The 22,514-nt window shown below is 40.6% G+C and overlaps 1 protein-coding gene and 1 long non-coding RNA gene across 2 annotated transcripts in view; both read left to right on the top strand.

Annotated features, from left to right (window-relative positions):
- The window catches only part of stab1 (stabilin 1), a 77,961-nt gene extending 55,462 nt beyond the window's left edge, over positions 1–22,499 (top strand). Inside the window, exons 65-69 of the mRNA XM_085776916.1 lie at positions 6,430–6,564; positions 7,282–7,386; positions 11,071–11,220; positions 14,046–14,150; positions 21,223–22,499. Coding sequence (XP_085633042.1) covers positions 6,430–6,564; positions 7,282–7,386; positions 11,071–11,220; positions 14,046–14,150; positions 21,223–21,291 — 564 coding nt within the window. The 3' untranslated portion in view covers positions 21,292–22,499. The remainder of the gene's footprint in view (positions 1–6,429; positions 6,565–7,281; positions 7,387–11,070; positions 11,221–14,045; positions 14,151–21,222) is intronic.
- Positions 2,964–5,029, top strand: LOC146987648 (uncharacterized). The gene is made up of 4 exons (XR_015035934.1): positions 2,964–3,167; positions 3,725–3,838; positions 3,976–4,183; positions 4,293–5,029. It is a non-coding gene; the product is annotated as an uncharacterized LOC146987648 (long non-coding RNA).
- Positions 22,500–22,514: the final 15 nt, after the last annotated feature.

The raw sequence follows: 22,514 nt of genomic DNA, 5'->3' as shown, positions 1-22,514 counted from the left end.
TGGTAACACTTTATAATGAGTACACACTATTAAGCATTAGTTAAGCATTAATAAATACTGAATTCTTCATTTATAACGTATGGATACTCATTAGTATGTAGTTTATAAACACAGTTAAAAATGTTTTACTAATCATTAATAAGGACAGTAGTTATGGATTCGTAAACACTTAATTCATCATTCATAAAGCATGTTTCTGATGTAAATACTCATTAGTATGTAGTTTATAAACACAGTTAAAAATGTTTTACTAATCATTAATAAGGACAGTAGTTATGGATTCATAAACACTGAATTTATCATTCATAAAGCATGTTTCTGATGTAAATACTCATTAGTATCTGGTTTATAGTCACAGTTATAAATGTTTTACTCTTCATGAATAAGCTTATATATAAATGATGGATTCAGCATTTGTAAATGAAGTATTACATCACTTACCTACCAGTTATTTAGTATTTGTCAGTGGTTTGTAAGATTACTTAGAGAGTATATATAAATGATGAACAATCTACTTAGATGTACACGTCTGCATGCTCTTACACGTCCACTATTCAGACATGTACTAATGGTTAGTAAATATGTTAGTAGATATTTTATAAAAACTCACAAATTCCATTTCCAGTGAATGCCTTATAAACAATTCCTAATGCAGGAATTCATGAATTCAAGCGGTTACAAAGCATTTACTACTCGTTAATTAAGCATTTTGTGTGAGCTCATCTAAAGTGGGGACTATTTATGCCTTATAAAGCATTTACAAATGAGATTTAAAGGATGGCAATGCCTCAAGACTCTCAAAAGTTACCAAGACCAAGGAGAGACAACACAAAGGGAACATATTGCATTGATATTTATTACAACTTCCCCGATGTAAGACGAACAAGGATCAACATGACTGAATAAAGTACAGCAAATACAATGTCTCTGTGAAAAAAATGAAATTAAAATAAAACCTTTCTCTATCAAAAAATAAAATAAAATCTTTCTGTATCAAGAAATAAAATAAAATCTTTCTGTATCAAAAAAAATAAAATCAGATTATTTTTTTCTGTATCAAAAAATTAATAAATATTTCAGTCTCACAATTCAACAATGAACTTTTTTGTCTTCCATCTTTCAAACATTAAGCAGTATAACTGTTAATCTAGCATCATAGCTGACTTTATTTTTAGAGGAAGGAGCTTGCCGGAAGTCTTCAAGGCTCTAACTGCGTTGACTATTCCTGGATCCTCCTCGATTGCAGTGGCACACTGTGTGGCAAACCCACTGAGTTTTACTCGACTGCTGTAGCTTTTCAGGAGTTCCTTGTATTTGCTGGGGGAAGCGATGGACAGTTCTGCGATTGGAGCAGAGACAACAACCGTGTTCCGGTCGACCCCAGCCTGCTTGAAAGCAGCAGACATTGTTCTTCCTCGACTAAACAGCCGGAGAATTTTTTTGTAGCGGGACACGACCTGATCCGGATTTTGGACTGCAATATAGACAACAAAGAATTAGTGTTATCAACAGTAACAGTAAAGGTATTTACACACATTTAACACTTTCACACACACACACACACACACACACACACACACACACACACACACACACAGAGATCAGAACAATTGACGGTCACATCATGTGAGAAGAATCAGCTAGGAGAGGAACAACTGTACTAGAGATAAACAGGACCAAACCATAAACCTAGTGAGTAAAGAAGGGGGAAAGTACATGTAGTATATTTTACCTCTTTTACGTGTCTGTGGTTTCATTTTCTTTGACTTCTTAGACTGTCTCTCTTTCCCCTTCTTCTTCTTCCTCTTCTTCTTTTTCTTGTCTTCCTCTGATGAGGATGCAGTAGAGTCAGAGTCAGACATAGCATCAGAGGACTCCTCCAGTGAGCTGTCACAAGCGGAAGATGAGGATAAGCAGATTGCCTGGGTGGAACCTGTATCCTCTTTTTTAAGAGCTGTAGATTCAAACATAAACATAAGGTTATGGCACAAAGAGACACATAAGCATAATCTAGAGTTCAGAGATACAGTAAACTAACATAATAATACCCACAGTTGTGTGTACAGAGACTTACCTGATGCCAGCTGTTCTTTTAGGTAGTTTCTCTCTTTGATGAGCTCATCAATCTTCTCCCTTTGCAACTCTACCTTCATCTTGCAAATCTCCAACTCATGGGATTTTTTTTGGTCCACCAGCTGTGCAGTAGGGGCCAGGGTCACATCTAAAATAAAGAAACTGTTCGTTATAAATGTTCATTATTAACGTTTAAGTATTCATTTTTATTCAGTATAGTATCTCCTATATTCCGGGCCTCCGTTACATATGGGAAGTCTCCCACATGCATTACACTGCTGACTTGTAGGCTACCATCAGAACAGACATAAGCTCTGATTATCAGGCTTCTATGATTATATTATCCTTACAGCAGGCACAAGATGAGAATATTACTCTCAGGTGTTGCCCGCCGTCTATATGAAAGGAGGCTGCTCTGAGTCAGTGGTCCTGAAATGTGTTTGTGTGGGTCGGGAGACAGTGGACGTGCACAAAAAAAGAGCACCGCTAAAGTGTTATAGAATATAGACAGTCAACTGTCCTGATATGTGTGTTTATCATATTTATACATCTCGCGGTAGTAACGTCAGGGAGCTAGAGCTAACGCCATCAATTGCTAACAAGGCTAACCTGAAGGCTAACAAGCTAACGTTAGCTATTCCAGGTGTGCCAGCAAACAAAATGTATGCTACTCACTACTAGTGCCGCTGACGGCCGCCGACTCCGATGTATTCATCTCCGCACCGGCTTTCTTTTGGGCCCGCGTCCGTCGGCCTCGTAGATCCAGGGCAGAGCGCTCCGTCTCCATCTCATCGATCAGCAACGTCTGCTCCTCGCACGTGGTTGCCGCCACCCACCGTCATCACGTTGACGACGTCACGTGCGTCACGTACTGAGAGCGGCAACAAGCTCAACGTCCACAAAACAATGAGCGGACTCAGGGGACTCAGCCGATTGAAGAAGCTTATTAACGACGAAACCTCGAAAAGAAATGCATTAAAGCTGATAAAGTGGCTTCAGAAGAGGAAACTGCTAAAAAGAAAAGTCAAATGCAGAACATGCCATCAGGACATGAAACTGAAAAAGAGGACGAACAGCGGAGATCTCTATGCTTGGTGAGATATGATTCCTAAATTTAAACTAATTTGCAGTTACGTGTTGATTAGTCTTTTATGTTGATGCTGGCAGGTTTGGAGTCAGATTATTTTGAGATGTAGCCTAGGCCTACGGTATTCAGGCTACTCAATGCAAATTAAATGGAAAGTTGTAGCCTAAGTAATGTATAGCCTATGGGTTAACAAATGCAGCCTAATCTAAATCCTTTAGGATCAAACATTGATATTTACATATTTTACAATAAATCAAATTGAATTTACAGAAACACTACTGCACAAACGGCAAATAGCCTACATTGTGTGTGTCCTATGGGATATTAATTGTCTAAATTTTTGCTGCAGCAAGGCTATTTAATCAAGGGCCAAACTGACAACTTTGTTGTTGTGAAGCAAGAGCCTAAAAAATGTCATTTTGTTTTACTGTACCATTATGACCCAAACCTGTGTGTGTGTGTGTGTGTGTGTGTGTGTGTGTGTGTGTGTGTGTGTGTGTGTGTGTGTGTGTCAGTGAGTCAGTGAGTGAGTACCAGTAAATCCTTTTCCTGTACTTTTTAAAGGACCTGTCGCCAAGCAGCACATATGGGAAAGGAAAAACAAATATCTGTGAGGCACAAGTCAATCTTCAGTCATTCAAAGGTCTCCTTCAGTAACTGGATGCAGTTCATGTACAGGTGGGCAAATAATAGCAATAATAACATAAACTCATGGTGTTCTCTCTGTAATTGCATAGAACACTCAAATACAAAATAATGCATACCATGTTTTGTCAATACCTTTTTTAACAACTTTTTTTCATTTTTCTTTTAAGATTTTGTCAGGGTCTTCGATTAAGACAGATTGACATGATGGACGATACTATTGCAGCCAGTTCAACAACGCTCACTAAAATGGCAAAAAAATTAAGGGAGGTCTGTGTCACAGCAGTTGAAAGGATGAGAAGGCGTACAGGCCAGCAGATTGGTGGAAGAAGGGAGTTTGTTGTGATCGATGAGAGCCTTTTCCGGCACAAAAGAAAGGTATGTTATAACAATAGTGACTTTCATTAAGTGTCAAATAAAGTCAAACAAGTTGTTGGTAATAGAATGTATCTGTTTTTGTCTGTTTGTTGTTTTGTTTCTGTATCAGTATGGGAGAGGAAGAATGGCTGGGGGTTGGAAAAGAAAAAAGTGGGTCTTTGGAATGTTGGCTGTGAGCCATCATCACGGACGAAGAAAGCCTATTCTACGTCTTGTGGAGAGAAGATCTCGAAGACATCTAGTCCCCTTGATTGCTCATCATGTGAGGCTTGGATCTACAGTTATCAGTGATGAGTGGCGTGCGTATCGCATACTCTCTGCACTAGGGTACAACCATCACACTGTCAACCACAGCAGGTGGTATGTAGATCCCGAAACTAGAGCCCATACTCAGCATCTTGAAAGGGGCTGGAGATCCTACAAGGAGCAGATCTGGAGGCTTAGGGGCAATCGCACTGACAGTTTGCTTTCCGACCACCTTTCAGTGATTGAGTGGAATGAATGGCTCGCAAAGAAACACCGTGAGGGTGCATTTGGCAGACTGATTCATGACATTTACAAAAAATACAAGTAGTGATATGCAGCCACTGTAACCATTGTTAGTAATAATTTATCTTTCTGTGGGAGGTGGCTAAGACTAATTCCAAGGAACCAGTGGACTTTGTTTTTGTAATGCTGTAAAATCCGCTGTGTTATTTTATCATATGTTGACTATATTTATTTAATCTGTCTCAAATAATTTTCAAATAGACTTTTCTTGAAGATAGGATTTAGAATTTCAGTACGTTAGATTGTGACACTGAAATACAGTATTTTCTGACTTTATTTTTGTCTACAGATAGATTTTTTTTCAAAGAGACATTGTATTTAAACCTCCAGTGTTGGCATTTTTGATTTTATTTTTTGATACATAAAGATTTGATTTGATTTTTTGATACAGAAAGGTTTTATTTTAATTTTATTTTTTTCACAGAGACATTGTATTTGCTGTACTTTATTCAGTCATGTTGATCCTTGTTCGTCTTACATCGGGGAAGTTGTAATAAATATCAATGCAATATGTTCCCTTTGTGTTGTCTCTCCTTGGTCTTGGTAACTTTTGAGAGTCTTGAGGCATTGCCATCCTTTAAATCTCATTTGTAAATGCTTTATAAGGCATAAATAGTCCCCACTTTAGATGAGCTCACACAAAATGCTTAATTAACGAGTAGTAAATGCTTTGTAACCGCTTGAATTCATGAATTCCTGCATTAGGAATTGTTTATAAGGCATTCACTGGAAATGGAATTTGTGAGTTTTTATAAAATATCTACTAACATATTTACTAACCATTAGTACATGTCTGAATAGTGGACGTGTAAGAGCATGCAGACGTGTACATCTAAGTAGATTGTTCATCATTTATATATACTCTCTAAGTAATCTTACAAACCACTGACAAATACTAAATAACTGGTAGGTAAGTGATGTAATACTTCATTTACAAATGCTGAATCCATCATTTATATATAAGCTTATTCATGAAGAGTAAAACATTTATAACTGTGACTATAAACCAGATACTAATGAGTATTTACATCAGAAACATGCTTTATGAATGATAAATTCAGTGTTTATGAATCCATAACTACTGTCCTTATTAATGATTAGTAAAACATTTTTAACTGTGTTTATAAACTACATACTAATGAGTATTTACATCAGAAACATGCTTTATGAATGATGAATTAAGTGTTTACGAATCCATAACTACTGTGCTTATTAATGATTAGTAAAACATTTTTAACTGTGTTTATAAACTACATACTAATGAGTATCCATACGTTATAAATGAAGAATTCAGCATTTATTAATGCTTAACTAATGCTTAATAGTGTGTACTCATTATAAAGTGTTACCGAAAATTTTAAATATTGAAGCACATTAAGGTTTACCACTGAAAATATTTTAAGAGGCCCCGAGTTTGAGTCCTGTGGTACTCCACATGTAATCATGTACTCCCAACATACATTAGTACTTTTGTTACCACACTTTATGTGTACTTCTAAGTAAAGGGTCACACATGGCAGACAGCTTTATTGATGTGTATTAAAGCTTTGGATTGTCAAGGAATAGACGGGTCAACACCAACATCACACATTTTTTAAGCTTTAAAACTTGAAATTATTGAATGTGTTTCTAATGTGTGTGTGTGTGTGTGTGTGTGTGTGTGTGTGTGTGTGTGTGTGTGTGTGTGTGTGGTTTAGACTCTGTCTGGTAGAGATCTTGAGTACCACATATCAGCCAATAACAGCATGCGACAATTCAAAGAACTCCGAAATGAAGAAGTCATCACATCATGGCTTGGGTTCAACCTGACTGTTACCCATGGAAACAACGAGGTCAGAAAGATACTCATGCTCACCCTCACTGAATCATTATTCCACATACAAAAATAAAATAAAAGATTATGGGAACATATTGCTTGAAATTTAGTTATTGGTAATTATTAGTGTGTTGTAACACGTAATAGATGGTTTCTGACCTGTAGGTTATAATAACATTTTCAGTGTTAACCCCACCCGTAGCCCATTAATAAACCATTTCTGACGCACCACCATATAAAAATCTTTATGCTGTAATTTGTGTCCTTATTTATGGTCATGATTAACGTAGGGCACTGAGGCTTTGGGCAAGCTATAAACCATCGATAACCATTAGAAACAATCCTCCAAGGCTGTGGCTATGTCAGTAAGCCATCAATAAATCATTATCTATCAGTAGTACAGGTAGTTTTGCACAACCTGGTGACACAGAAGCTATTTTTGTTTATTGATCACCTGTAACTAATTGATAAAACATGCCATTGATTACAGCTCATAAACCATTTGTAAATTATGACTTTTCAGAAACTGGCCCCAGAATAATTACATGTGTGTTTCACATCGTAGTTGTTGGCTATCCATTGCTACTACACCAGCCTCTACCTAAGGCTGTCTTCAAGAATTTTCGGTTGTGATCAAATGATTATATACAGCTGATGCAAACTACAAAAGAACACTGTTTATGAAGGTTAAATGATTGATTTTGCATCTCTCGTTGCAAACAACTGTCCTCAGAGCTTTAAACTGGTGAACAAACGCCTGTTATTGAGCTGGGACATTCCTGCCGTGAACGGGATCATCCATGTCATCGAGGCCCCACTGACAGCGCCACCGCCAACGGTGAGTGAAGTTGTTTTAATCCTGAGTTGCCAACAACTCGGTCAACATCTTCCTCTGATTATAAACCAGCAAGTCACTTGCTAGGTTTCAAGTTGCAAGTTTCAAATTACCCTTAATGCGAATGTGAGAAGTTGGTGTGTCACAATAAACACACTGAGATGAGGTAATGAAAAAAACTCCAGTCAAACCTCAAACATGATGGAAATTCAAGAGTTCTGTTTGTTTCATGCACAACGCAGACCTGATTGAGTGGATGTTTTAGCCAAGTGCAAACACTTCGTTAAAGATATTTTGCATTTCAGCTTCTTTGAAGCACAGATTGAAAATACAGTTTAAAGCCTCATACATACAACCACCCACCCAAATCAGCATGACTTCAGCTTTTCAGTGATGGCATCTTGAATATTCATAAATCCACTTTTATGATCCTGTCAAACACAGACACAGCAGAGCTACAAGAAACTTTGCACTGCAGTAGGACTCTTGGGATTGGCTTCCTGATGCCAGTTTGTGATGGAAATCTTTCAAGCTGGCTGGTTTCAGGAGGCCCAGATGTCTTTAGCAGAAGCATTTATTGAAGTGTGGCCAAAGAGAACGATGAGAAACACAAGTTAAAGTGTGTATACAGGGTCTACTTAAACCCAGACTAATCCCACAATAATACTCACTTCATGCCCAAATAAGGATTTTCCAGCAACACCTATCCATTCATGTGTGAGGATATCAGCTGCCAAATCCTAAACAATGAATTACATTCACTTTAGTCAAGTTGTATGTGAAGGGAGGGCAGCCACTCCCTGAGCTGAAGGACCCCTGTGTTATGTCTCTTCCCTCCCAACACCATATCTTTACGACCTTGGTTGTTATGCCAACTGGGCCGACTCATTCCTGGTAACCAGACCCACCACTGGCATGAAACACTCCCAATACACAAACATGTCCTTCACCGTGGGATGAACTTTTATGAAACGCAAAAAAAAATGTGATGGATATGTCTGTGAACAATGAGATGACATTATTGCTGAACCGTGAGCTGTTGCAGTCCTAGCCACTGCCACCAGGAGGTGCCACGGCAACCGTATCGCTCTCTCGAACCACAACCCCAACCCTCTCTCTCCCTGTAGTTGCCTGGCAACAGCTGTAGCAGAGAGCAGATGGCCTTGTTTAGTTTTTTGGCAAAGTTTTCAGGAAATTAAGATTTAATCAGCTGGGTTTTAAACATTTCCTTCCAGATAAATTTACAAATGATCAATGTTTGTGATGTGAGGACGAGATCACAACAGATTAACCCAAGAGCTTTGTGTAAGGTTGAGTGCTCATCTTATTTCCTTTTGTCCTCGTCCTGGCCATGAACTGCCAGATTAAGTCTGATTTCAGATAGGCTACAGCCCAGGCAGATTTTGTGATTTTGGGAGTGCAAAGAAGTGAATACAATGACTGCAGTAAAAGTATCACTACTTGTGGCATGTGTAAATTTAATGTATCCCTTTAGCTTGAGGTAGTTTTTTTCTTTTTCTTTTTTTTAAGTAGGCCTATATTTTTGGGGTTTTTTTTCGCCTTTAATGACAGGATAGTAGAAAGAGAGACAGTAAATGGGGGGGGCGGGTGACATGCAGGATAGGACCGCTCGGCGCGGGTTTCAAACCAAGGCCGCCAGCAGTGAGGACTATAGCCTCAACACATGGGGCGGGTGCTTTACCAACTGAGCTAAACACTGCCCCAATTTTTTTTTTTTTTCTCCTAAATTTAATACCTCAACAACATGAACTGTGAAGAGGTAAGCTATCTACCCACGCTCTGTGAGACTTCACTTCAACCCTTTTAATCAAGTATATATGCTGAAAAAGTAAAGTGTGAAAGTCAGTCGCCTGCAGATGTTGCTGCACTGTAATGAAACACATTTCACACTTCATGGTCAGTTCCCGTACGACCACATGACCACAGCGACGCTGACTCAGCTCAGCTGCAGGTGGAGGTTGTCCCACAGGTCATGTGGTGACATCCTGCTGTGATTCACAGTGGAAACAGAAAATGAACGAGGTGCAGCTCCAACAGCTGGACTGCACCAGTGGAAAGAACTAGTACACACTGAATAAATAATTCAATTAATTATAACACCGCTGTGCATCAGCATACTCAAACACTAAGGACACTTCAATCTATGTGTTTTTGTTTTTACTCATTGGCTGATGGGTAATATGTGTTTCTGCTCTTCTCTGAAACAGTGAAATGCATCTGATCACCTCCAGCTGAAATAAGTTTCAGAACAGTGAAACTCAATTTTCAGGCTAATTATTAAAAGCAGTTGAGTAACAGCAGGTTTAACTCACATCACATAAATCAATGTAAACATGTCTGCAGCGAATGGAAAGGTTAAGACGGGATTAAACAAATGTCTCCTGAATGTCTTTATCAAAGATTCTTTATTCTTAAATGGAGCACGTCCTGGATCGAGTGTTGGAGCGGAGACGTCGTGGAGGATTAAAAGCAAAAACAGCCTGAGAGCTGCTGTTTTACGGTCTCCTCCTCCTCCTCTTCCTCCGAGCGTCATCACGTTATCACACATACACAAGGTCACTGAGTTCTCAGCAGCTCTCGGCAGCTACCAACACTTTTATCCCTCTCAGTGTGAAAGAGCTTGATCACATGGGAGTTTAACATATTCTGTTTAAATACTGGGAAACCTGTGTGACCGTGTTTACTGCATGAATCCTGATCAAAACAAGTCAAAACATGCATCCATGTGAGAATGAGTGATGAGTGATTTAGCGCATTTCACTTTATGTCCCGTTTCATAAAAAAATGCAAACATTGAATAAACTTAGTCAATGTCGCTCTAAACTGATTGGTTTTGTTGAGCTGGACATGTGAAGTGTTGGCTGCCCTCTGTCTTCCCTCAGCAGCCTTTAAGTCTCTCTGTATGTTTGAAACGTTTGACAAACATCTTCACATCTATTATTAAAAACCTGCGTTCTCTATTTGTGCTGCGCTCAGATCAGTCAACCCACAGTAAACCAACGGATCTCACTGCTCAGTGTTCATCAATCATGTAATCAATTTAACTTATTGGTATTTAGCCTCTTAATGTATTAATGTTCAATAATCAAGGTTATTATATCTACCTGATGTTCAGGAAAGTTCAGCCTCACATGTGCCTGAAAAGAAATGACGATAGAAACACATCGGATTCTCCTCCTCCCCCGACTCACAGAGTGTGAATCTAAAAAGCAAATAAAAATGAAAACCTGTTCTCTCCCACATCAAACTGTCCGATAAGGTTTCTAATAAATGTAATGAAACCTTAAAAATACGTAAGCTAAGGTCATGGCCTTGTTTCTATGGTCACAAGCTCTGGGGCAGATAAACAACATCCGGGCTAAACAGGAAAGACCATATAAGGCGATACAGATGTTTCTGTAGGTGAGTGACATTGCTCCTCTCTGTCCTCTGATTGGAGCCTGAACATTAATTAATCATTTTCACTAGTTGAGATTGTATCTTCCTCTGGGGTAATAATGTCTCCATGGCAACAGTGGTGCAAAGTGTAGCTGTTACCATGGCAATTAGAGCTAGGCAGACAATGAGCGATTGTGTAACAGCCAGTGGTCAGGACTAAAAGGTGTAATTTGATGTCCTCACAGACAGATATGTTTGTATTAATGTGTTTGTGTTTGTTGTCTGCAGATTTCCCATGGTGCCTCTCGTGGCCACGCCCACTCCAGCGGTACAACGTCAGCCATCTTGGTGTCACTTTTGCTGATTTGTGTGTTGGCTGCACTTGGCTACTACGTCTTCAAACACAAGAACGATGCTTTCCGCTTCCACTACTTCAGAGTAAGATAGCGCAAATAAAATGGATGATTCGTTTTGACCTTTTTGGTTTACATGTTTCCTGATCCTGAATATGTTCATAGTTACATTACAATTTACTTTTAGAGACGTCCTTGTTTTCCTTGAGCTGAGTCCTACTGATCCCTGTGACAGCATCATCAATTCTAACTCTTCACTTATCTCAACATCCACGATGGTTACCTGCCATATGATCAATCAATCAATCAATCAATCAATCAATCTGACTTTATTTATAGAGCATTAAATGTAGGACAAAGTGCTTTACACCATAAAAGCTGACGAAACAGAGCAAAAGTAAAACCCAAAGTCACGCAGCTACACACACACACAGACATACCCATACACTTTCTCTCATATATCGAGCTTGAAAGACTGCATCAAGTGCTAACTAAAGCCTGGTACACACATAAAGATTTTATAAACCTCAACCGATTTTTTTATCTGTGAGAGACCCCACACATGAAGACGAAAAATCTTTGATTCAACAGTTTTGGTCGTGTTGTGTGTGGTGTGCTGTACACACATAATAATAACACACTATAATCTCGTCCCCCACGTCGGAAATCTTGCGTGATCTGACGGTGGTAGCCATGGAGCCGTTAGCCACACTGGTTTGTTATGCTACGTGTTCTGCAGTCAGCTCGCTTCTTTATTGGTTACATTCAATTTCAATGTCGGGGCCGACAGTCGTAAATATTGAACATGTTTAATATTTACGATTGTCTGCGCCGACCGTTTTACGAGCCGATTGTCGGGAGAATTTAACTCTTAACACACCACACAGGAGAATCTCATAAGATAATCTTAAGAGCCTAAGATAATCGGGCGATTTTTGTCTTTGGTCGGAAGGGGGAAAATCTGGGCAAAATCAGCCAGATTATCTTTATGTGTGTGGTAGGCATTACTATTTACTGTGAGGAAACATCAGAGACTGGATAAAGCCAAATAAATAAAATGAACTAAAAGTTAGCATAAGTGCAAGGACATGATAAAAATAACTAAAATTGTTCAATAAATAGGCTAAGACTAAAAAGAGTAAAAGACTAAAGACTAAAAAATAAATGATAAAAATCGTGAATCCTGATCATCATGAGGTTCACGTTTATTTTAAAGAGGAACTCCAGTCGCTTTTCCGCTGTTTTGCTAACCCTCCTCTTGCCCATGTGCATTTGTTTACAACAAAGCCGGCAAGAAATCAATCAATAGACCGGCACATATCATTATATGTATGATGTTACAATGTGTATTTGTGTAGTCTAATCTGTCATAAACAAGAGTTATGGGGCGCGTTTGTGTTGCGGTGGCAGAGACTGGAGCAGCAGACCCGATCTTGTAAAGTTGATTTCAGCCAAGAGACGCAATAAGTGACATGCACGTGGAGGGCAGGGAGCCTCAATTCTCCTGCTCACATTAACGTCCTATTTGAGTTGTGTAGAAGCGCCACGGAATTAAAGCAGAAGTAAGTGATATATTTGTGTTAATATAAGTCTTAAATAGTTATATCTTCCGACAGCAATCACTTACATAGAGTGTTTGGACTGAAACACGGGTCTCTCAGTCCCTCTGCTCTGCTCTGAGCCGAGGAGAAAACATTTATCGTATCCTACAGTTTTTATCCAATGAGGAGAGAGAACGGCATGCAGGGCTGTGTGTGCAGCCAAGGAACGCCGTGAATGTGGCGACGTAGGGACGAGGACTGTTATGGTGCGTTCAAGAAAACTCGTATTTTTCCGACCGTGAAGTGGTACCAGTTCGATCTGGTACGAGTTCACGGGTCAGAAGTTACGAGTGGCCGTTATAGTGACTTTCACCGGTAAAACAGGTCGGAAAAACACGAGTGGGTTGCCTGAAACGCTACAAAGTCGTAAGTTGTGACTTGAAGCTGTAATTTACGATTTCAAAAGCCTGCCTGGAACGCAGCATTAGCGAAAACGACCGGACCACTTACTTCTGCTTTAAATGCTGAAATGTAAGTTTGGTAAGACAGTATAATAACTTAACACTTTTAAACATTAGTTAATTATTATTATATAGGCCTACTCACTTCATTATTTATAAAGCATTCTTCCTACGGGATAGGCATGTTATTCATAAACAAAGATTGTAAATGATGAATTATGGTGAATTAATACCCAAATAATACTTAAAGGTACAATGTCTGTCGGTGACTTTTTCGAATTTCACAGCTGATTGCACCTGCCCCCTCCGTCCCTTCAGGAATCACCAAAACCACACCCCCACCGCTCTGCTCGTGTGTGTGTGCTTCCACCACAAACTGTTGATCGGTGCAGCCGTTGCCAGGACAACACAACTTCGCAATGGAACGCATGCGCAGAATAGAATGCACATTGATCTGGCAGTTTGATTGACAGGCGGACCATCCAACCAAAGTTGTTCTGAGACTAATTTGATTGGTCAGCCAAATTTTGGCCCCTGCTCCTTACACAGATGACCAAATTTCGTCAATCATTTATGTCATCGATTACTGTCTAATACTTGCCAGTACTCAGATTTGTATAAACAGGAAAAACAAGTTTGGACCAACTTTATTTGAGTGACTCAGACTGCGAAGCCTCATATGAACTCCATAAAGATTCTGTGATAGATATCTGCACATAATGAGATGTTTTTATACCCAGTCACCTCCATTTGAAGCATGTTAGACAGCAGACATCTTCTAATGACCAGAACGAACAGATATTAATGTTGGAAGTGTCTGATATTCTAATCTTTTGTTACTGATGATACTCAGTTATTGAGCTGCTGCTAACAGCCGACACTGCTTCCTGTCATTTCTTCTGTGACAGAATGAGGATGAGGATGGAGCAGCAGGTGGCAGGACCCAACCCACACTGGTGTCAATCCCAAACCCTCTGTACAGCGGCTCCAGGGCCTTTGCTGAGCCATTTGGGGTGAGCTGACTAATCTGAATATCATATCATCTATTAACTGTAATGGCTCCTTGCATTGTTCTAACAATTTCAATTCACTCGAATTAGTATTTTTGATAGTTATCAAGGTTCAAAGCTGTCAGTGTAGCAGTTTTTTCATTTGCTTTAACCAGTTGAAGTCTCTGTTGCCAGCGTCAGGTCATATCCACTGTTAGTAAACTGTTTGTGAAGGAGAAACTCCATACCACTGTGTGTAACATCACTGTAACCACAATAGGAGTGTTTCTGTAGCTCTGACAGCTCAAACAAATGACCCCACAAAGCCATTTCCTGCCTGACTAACCGGTTTGTTACAATAACTGTGTTCATTGTGTGTCTGTGTTGACGTCGGCTTGTTGTCCTGCTTGTGTTGCTGCTGTTCATCACACTTCATCTTAACATTATGCCCAGTTATATAAACCCAAAACGTTCAATTTCATTATACAACATATGCAGGGACAAGCTGAGTAAACAATGTCTGTCAGTGTCTGACTTAGTTTAGCTACTTCCTAACTGAGTGTAGTCACTTCCTGTCAAGTGTGTTTTTTTTCCCTCAGCAACCAACCGACCAAACAAAACAAAAACTTGGAATGTTTTGGTCAACTATTTGACATTTTGCCAGATTCAACAGCCAGTGGTGTCTCTTCAGACATTTTCACCAATGGCCACTTGTCATTTCAGTGCGTCTTAAAGGGATAGTTCAACATTTTGGCAAATTGGCCCATTGCCATAATTGCTATAGTCATAGCAGTAGGTTCATTACCTTTAATTGTAGGTGTAAGCTATTTTCAGTACGGCGGAGCGCAGCAGCTGGCTGCTCAGAGCTACGCTATGGAGGCTAAGGGAATTTCTTGGTTTCCCTCATTAAACTCATCAAATTCAACATCCCAAAACTCCACAGCGCTTTTGTAGACAAGTTGTGACCTGCACAACCACCACGCTATGAGATAATGACGGAACGATACGAAACGGAGCCGTTTTCGAGGTAAATACAGGGTAAATACGGAGACTGCTTGCTGAAAAACTGTCCCTGAACGCAACGCGCATCAGCGGTTTTGTATGAATTTACCTCGAAAACGGCTCCGTTTCGTATCGTTCCGTCATTATCTCATAGCGTGGTGGTTGTGCAGCTCACAACTTGTCTACAAAAGCGCTGTGGAGTTTTGGGATTTTGTATTTGATGAGTTTGATGAGGGAAACCAAGAAATTCCCTTAGCCTCCATAGCGTAGCTCTGAGCAGCCAGCTGCTGCGCTCCGCCGTACTGAAAATAGCTTACACCTACAATTAAAGGTAACGAACCTACTACTATGACTATAGCAATTATGGCAATGGGCCAATTTGCCAAAATGCTGAACTATCCCTTTAACTATAGGCTTTAAATAAAGATGGATGTAGCCTTCATGACATCATGGGCTGAATGCGCTGCTTCACCATCACCATCTTGGCAGTATCAGACTGTCTGTCCCCTAACTCCAAGATAATCCCAGATTTTGAATATGTGCTGCTTTGATGCAATTGTACACTCAACCACCTGTCACTGTCACTGTTGACATGCCCTTAATCATACAGAACTTCATAGAATTTAAACAAGTGAGTTAAGGCCCTTAACTTTGGTTTATAATTGTCGCATCCGTCACCTATTCGCATCGCCGCCGATGTGAATGGTTTTGATGCGAAATATTCGCCACTGACTATTTCGCAATTTTGTGTACAATTCATCACGTGCCCGGTGTGAAAGGGCCTTTACACATAAGTCCACAGCCTGTTCTGTCGTCATGAAAGAAGAAATTAGCTGTAGAGCCCAAAACTGTTTTTGTATCAGGCTGTTTATTTCTGCTGTTAGGTTGGGCATTGTAACATGGTAGTGAATGACGTCTAACTTTCTGTTGGAGCCAGACTCCAGTGGTCATTAGAGGAACTGCAGCTTTTAGCACTGTCTGTCTCAACCATAGGCTGTATAAAAGAGGTCTCAACTTCATTCTGAATGATTCAATTATATTTTTTTATTTACATAAAACACATCAGAATTTAATTTAAATGTCTTCTGCATTAGGCAAAACAGCAACTGAACTAACTGAATATAAAATATTATTCAGTTAAATAATCATCAATTGTGTTTTGGGCCTATAAGCCATTTGAGAAAAGTACAAGAAACTCCACCATTGTCATCAATGCTTATAATTCAGGAAATAGATGCTGTCACACACTGATACATATGAACTATTAGAGGGAGATGATTTAACTACAGACACTAAGTTCAGTTATCACTTTGATCACGGGACACAAACTGAAAGTGGCGACACAAATGGATCTGTATCAGGCACGTGCAGAGACCTTTGAGACAGGTGTTCAAAAAAATAAATAAATAAAAATTATTTATACAAGTCTTGATGTAATTGATAGGGTGATAAAATTACAGTTGGAATTTAGTAGACCTAGTAGTAGTAAACTTAAGAGACATACAAAAACAGAAACAAGAAGCCTGACATACCTTTTCCCCTTGAGCAGCACACTGTGTGGTCGGCTGGCAGGGTCTCTGCAGGTTTCACCAGCTCAAATTTAAGACTTTTTAAGACCTTTTAAAGACCATTATGGATGAAATTTAAGACCTATCATGACAAATAAAAAACGTACAAAAGAAATGCGGAGTCACAAAACTAGAAATTGATTGCAATATATAAGTTGCGTGTTAGGCTTGTTTGTAGTTGAAAATACATTCAATAAAGCACAATGAAGTGTCGCAGGAGCATCTAAAGTAAACTATTTGGGGGCACAAAAAGAAATTGGGGAGTGAAATTAAAAATGTTTATGTAACACATTATTTATTTAATTCACTGGCAACCAGCAGGCAGATGGCTTTAAACCTTGAATAATGTTAAGGGTCACACGTGACCCATTTTTACATTGGAGAACAGTAAAAACACCAACACTTCCCCTTTGGCCTGAAATGTGATGACTTCTAAATGTGACCCAGAATAGACAAACATGGAAATATTTCAGCTTCTTTGATCAACAGACACGAGCCACAACCTGTTCTGTATTATGACCAGCACAATATTTGACGTAAATAAATTGGCTTTTGGTCACCCCTATATATTATGGTATTAAATAATGCTTGAATAAATGTGTACTACCGTATTTTCCGGACTATATGTCGCACCTGAGTATTAGTCACATTTATTTTTCAAACATTTAATTAATAGCCGGGTGTCATATAATGACCAGGCTTTGTTTAAAGGCCGGCACCTATAGCGCGCGCTGCTGTTATGCATGCGCGTTTCTCTGTGGTGTGTAGCCTATGTGTGTGTGAGGATGCGGAGATGAATGAAGGCGATCGTCCCAAGGGGGAGGGGGGGGGGGGCGGCGGTGGTGAATATCGCTACTTTTTTTTTTTTTAACACGTTAGTTTAGGCGGCAGCGCTGGAAACCCTGTGATCAGAAACTCTTTATGGACTGTCTGTGAAGACGGACGGGAGTGAAGCCGACCTCTCCTCTGCTTCAGAGAGGGACAGGCCTGCACTGTAGGACCTGGGTCTCTGCTCCGTGTCCGGAGCCCAGTCGGGACCGGAGCAGAGACCGAAGACTGACCGCAGAACACGCTGTGAAAATACTCTGAATTGACGGAGTGAAGCGCTACGGAGACAGGTCAGACAGCGCAGCGAGGAGAACAGCACATGAGGAAGATGAAGATGAGCCACTGAATGAGGAGGGATTTAGAAATAAAAGCCGTGCTTCCCTCTTGTGGTCATAGCGTAGGGTTTTTTTTTTTTTAAATATATAAGTCGCTTCTGAATATAGGTCGCATGGCCAGCCAAACTAGAAAAAAACCGCGACTTATAGTCCGGAAAATACGGTACATCTTTTTATTTAAAAATGCTCGCCCATGCTGGGCATAAGAAAATTTAAGACCTGTCTAAAATTATTTAAGACTTGAACACACTAATTCAACAAATTTAAGACATTTTAAGGCCTAAAATTTAGATTTTCAAATTTTAGACTTTTTTAGACTTTTTAAGACCCCGCGGATACCCTGGCTGGCCGCTAGAACTTAGGCTACAGATGTGTCGCCGTCACACACACGCACAGGATGTTTACTTCGTCAGGTCATCTTACCATACACCTCATACCGTGCACGAATACCACTGCAAAACCTAACTGGGCCACCAGTTGTACACCAGCACTACCGTTTTACAGCGAAAATGCAATCAGCAATAATTCTCGTGTTACAGTGTGTCTGTCGGGTTTTCGGTTGTGCCCGTCTCTCGCAGCGGCAGTATGTGGATCATGTGACCAAGGGTAGTCAGGTCATTTCATTTATCTTAAATTATTATTGTTATTTGTCCCCCCCCCCCTCTGCACGTGCCTGATCTGTATGTTGTTCAGACATTGATAACTGATGTCTGCAGACTGAGCAAACTATTGTCACACTCTTCACTCAACGTCGACAGCCTCAGATATACCTCGTCAACAGTCACAGAGCTCAGATCAGTGTCCAGGCTCTCCATCCTGAGTCACAGCCTTTAACTGAACCACTGAAAACATTTATTCACTGCCTGAACAAAGGATCAGATCAAAAGGTTAATCTTGATTTTAATCTTAACTCATTGAGTGCCATTGACGTATATACGTCAATCAAAATACAACGCTTGGGTGCCATTGACGTATAGTATATACGTCATACGCAGTTTTCTGCGGCTGGTAAAGGGGGGCGCTGTCACGCACACTGTGAGTAATTTTGGGGCTTCTGGGATGCAGAACGAAGAAGACTGTAGATCAGAGCAAGAAGTGAAGAAGAAGAAGACGAGTGCGATCGGTACGGAGATAAAAAAGTTGGAAAAAGTTTCTATTTCTAGAGGAAAACGAGCAGAGCCTGGAACAAGTGATCAGAGGAGGCAGGAAAGGTAAACTGATCTAGATGATCAGTACCAAAATGCCAAAGCGAAAGCAAATCGCGGAGTCGAGGGGAAATGTTAAACTTCTGTGAACCGGTTGCTGTCTGACGGGGTGTTCCCACCAAACGCGATGAACGCGATTGAATCGCGCGTCAAATGAAATCGCGTCGCGCTAGACGCTCCAGTTTTGACGCTGGTCCAATATGCAAAAAACGCCTCGTCGCGGCATCGCGTCGCGCGACGAGCCCGCCCAAACAACAACATTTCTCCCACTATTTCATTCTCTGGCTGAGATAACCACCGTCGCTGCACTGTTCCTGTCCCTGTAGATGGGAGAGGAACAGCGGTGTGGGTCTCTGGCTGCAGGAGGAGGAGGAGGAGACGGCTCCGTGAACTACTGTGTGACTGACCGCCTGTTGAGTGCTTTGGGACGGGGCGGCCGGCTCGCAGCGCCCGCTGGTTGAAAACAGCAGTGATAACGGGCTTTCAGGTCCGAATCTCCAAATCAGAAACGTTTGTAACAGCACCGGAAAAGCAACAGTGAAGAGCTGTGGCTTTGCAGCAGCTAATGGGGATCTGAATAATAAACTAAACTAAACCAGAAAACTTCTAATATTGTCAATAGACTCGCTCTGACTAAGCTGCCAAGGGAACACCAGTACGTCCGTACGTCAGCACGTCGGTGACGATCTCAAAGCTGATTGGCTGTCGCGGCGCGTCTTCACGCGAATTCGCCGCAAAAGTTCAATTATTTCAACTCGAGCGATGAAGCGTCATCGCGCCGGGCGACGCGATGGAGGCGATTTTTCGCGGCCAACGCGTCCATCGCGCCGCGCTATCGCGTCCATCGCATCGCCCGGCGCGATGACGCGACTAATCGCGTGTTTGCATTGACTTTACATGTAATCTCGACGCGCGATGAAGCGTCATCGCGTTTGGTGGGAACACCCCGTGAAACCGACCCCGAACATAGTGACGAGTCGACGAAGGAGAAGGGGTGGGTAGGAGAGGGTGAGGGGGCAGCAACTGCAGGAGGAGAAGTAGGAGAGCAGGCATCACTCTGCAGAGTAGGACTCCTACTTGTTGTATTTTAGTGGGGTTTTTTTTATTGTACAATGAAAAAACATGTGAAATGAAATTTTCAGATGTCTTACATGTTTTTGAAGCCAAAATTAAAACGGATAAATCACAGTTTTTCTTGAGGGACTCTCTTTCACAAAAATGCATTTTTCCTCAGCTTTTTAGAAAAAAAGTGGTCTTTTTGGTGCAACCAGGCTCTTTTCAACTTAAAATAAATCAAGAATGGAACAAGGTACAAACAAATGTTTTTTTTCCCCTAATTAAATAGAGAGTCTCCTCTTTCCTTTGAGCTATTTGGTGTTTTCAGAGTCATAGTACAAAATATTCTGTGGGTCTTTTATTTTACTCAAAATGCCCTGAAACGCTGGCACAAGTCACTGACCATTTTATAAAAGGGCTGGCACGCAATGAGTTAATCAATATCTGGTAATTCAAATAAAAATAAAATCATTGCCCAGGAACAGTAGTGGATATCGTCTCACCAAAAACATTAATAGCTGATAAGTGAGACTGACATGGACATTTGTTCTCAAGGGGGCTCACGTTGTGCTCTTGGTTTTGTTATTATGTCAGAGCCTGTTGGGGTGTTTTCATGTCTTGCTAATATTCTCTGAGACACTTTTATTGTGAAAGGTGAGAAGATCATGTTGCAGACTGTGAGAGTTGTAGTGGGGTCTAAAAAGATGAGGTCCTCACTACACATATCACATGAAGGTGGGAAAAGTCACAGTAACATCTCACCTCTTTTATTGGCACCTCACAAACACGCAATATGTGTATTTTAATTGTAGTAACTAATGATTTTTGTTCTGTGAAAATGGTTCTTTCCACTTGTTCAAACAGTCATTCACAGACGTCTTTTTTTCTTCTTTAAACGAACTGTATTTTCATGCAGCAGAAAGACTCGTTGCTCCATAATAATGGTCAAATAAGAAGAAATCCATGAAATCCAGACTTCCTTTTACTCTGAACTTCAATCAATATTCATGTTTTGACCAAAACTATGTGGACAGCCTCCACGTACTTGAGTGTACATTTGATTTGGGTTTCCTGGTTTCATCATTGTCTCTCCTCCCCACAGGACACCAGTCAGGGGGCGGAGCCTTCAGAACCCGAAGAACCTCCAAAGATTCTGGACTTGGACCAGTAAAACCAGTAGATCTGGACCTACCTGTTTACAAACCACGACAACCTGCTGGCTGCATGGTTCAGTCCTCTGCAGTTCATTTATAGCCGGATAAGAATTAAAATGTATCACGTTACTAAACCCAGATACTCTCTGGAAGGAAAGCATATTAAATCAAAAATGTTAATCAATCAATCAATCAATCAATCAATCAATCAATCAATCAATGATTATGTATAACATGTCTCTGGTGCCTGTGAACCGATGGAGAATCATCACCAGCTCTGCAGCTCTGTGGTGCCTTTTAGGCTCTTTTAGCTCCATATTTTGGTTTTAAAGATCATTTATTGTGTGGTCCAGTCTGACCAGCTGTTTACAAACCCAGTGTTCAGCGTAGAGCAGCAGACAGAGAGACTGGCTGGAGGATTTAGTGGAGCACTTAGCAGCTGGACCAGATGTTTCCCTCAGGACTTAGCAGCGAACAGAAACAGCAAAAGGGAACGAATGCTGCAGTTAAATTTACAGACTGCACACAAAAACAACTCCAGTGGGACAATCACCACCTGTGTCTCCTGGATGAAGAGGAGGGCAGCTGTCTGCTAATAAGTTAGCCACAGCTACTTTATACTTAATCTATAATTATATTATGATAATTAATGTGTCAGAGACTCCTCTATGACGAGACCAAGGGCTTGGGTTATATTTAACTTATATGTGTCACCAAACATAACTTTATCAACCTATTGATTTATTTTTGTCCGTCATTGCTCTCCTTTTAGCTCGGGTTTGGTCTCAAACCTCTCAGTTAGTGTTCAGTCAACAGTCACAGATCAACCAATCACAGCAAAGAAACGTGATAAAAAATGTAAACACACCACAGTGTGAGTACTTCAGGAGTGACTGACCTCAGGAGGGATATAAATCTGTCCCAATAGGAGGGGCGGACCCATCTGTGAGAACAAATAAACAAGCTCCCTGATTGGTCTGGCTTACAGGGAAGGAGAGAATTGGTTATTAATTTAAAGACGAAGCCTGATGCTCCTCTGTGCCATCGCCACAAATTAAAACCACATCAGTGAGTCAAACTGCTGCACTGGTTCACATGTTTCTTCACTCACGCTCGGACTATCTGTTTTAACTATGTGTATTAATCTGCCACTGAAAAGCGTCCTAACAAATCTGCCATTTCTGTTTGAATGACATCTGATTAAAAACTGCACTTTTCAGCCATACCAGGAAGTCACTGA

Source organism: Trachurus japonicus, chromosome 5 (assembly GCF_045865225.1).
Source record: "Trachurus japonicus isolate A0001 chromosome 5, Traja_1.0".
Lineage (NCBI taxonomy): Eukaryota > Metazoa > Chordata > Actinopteri > Carangiformes > Carangidae > Trachurus > Trachurus japonicus.
Note: the sequence above shows the minus strand (reverse complement) of the source record. Positions and strands in the feature narration are given on the sequence as shown.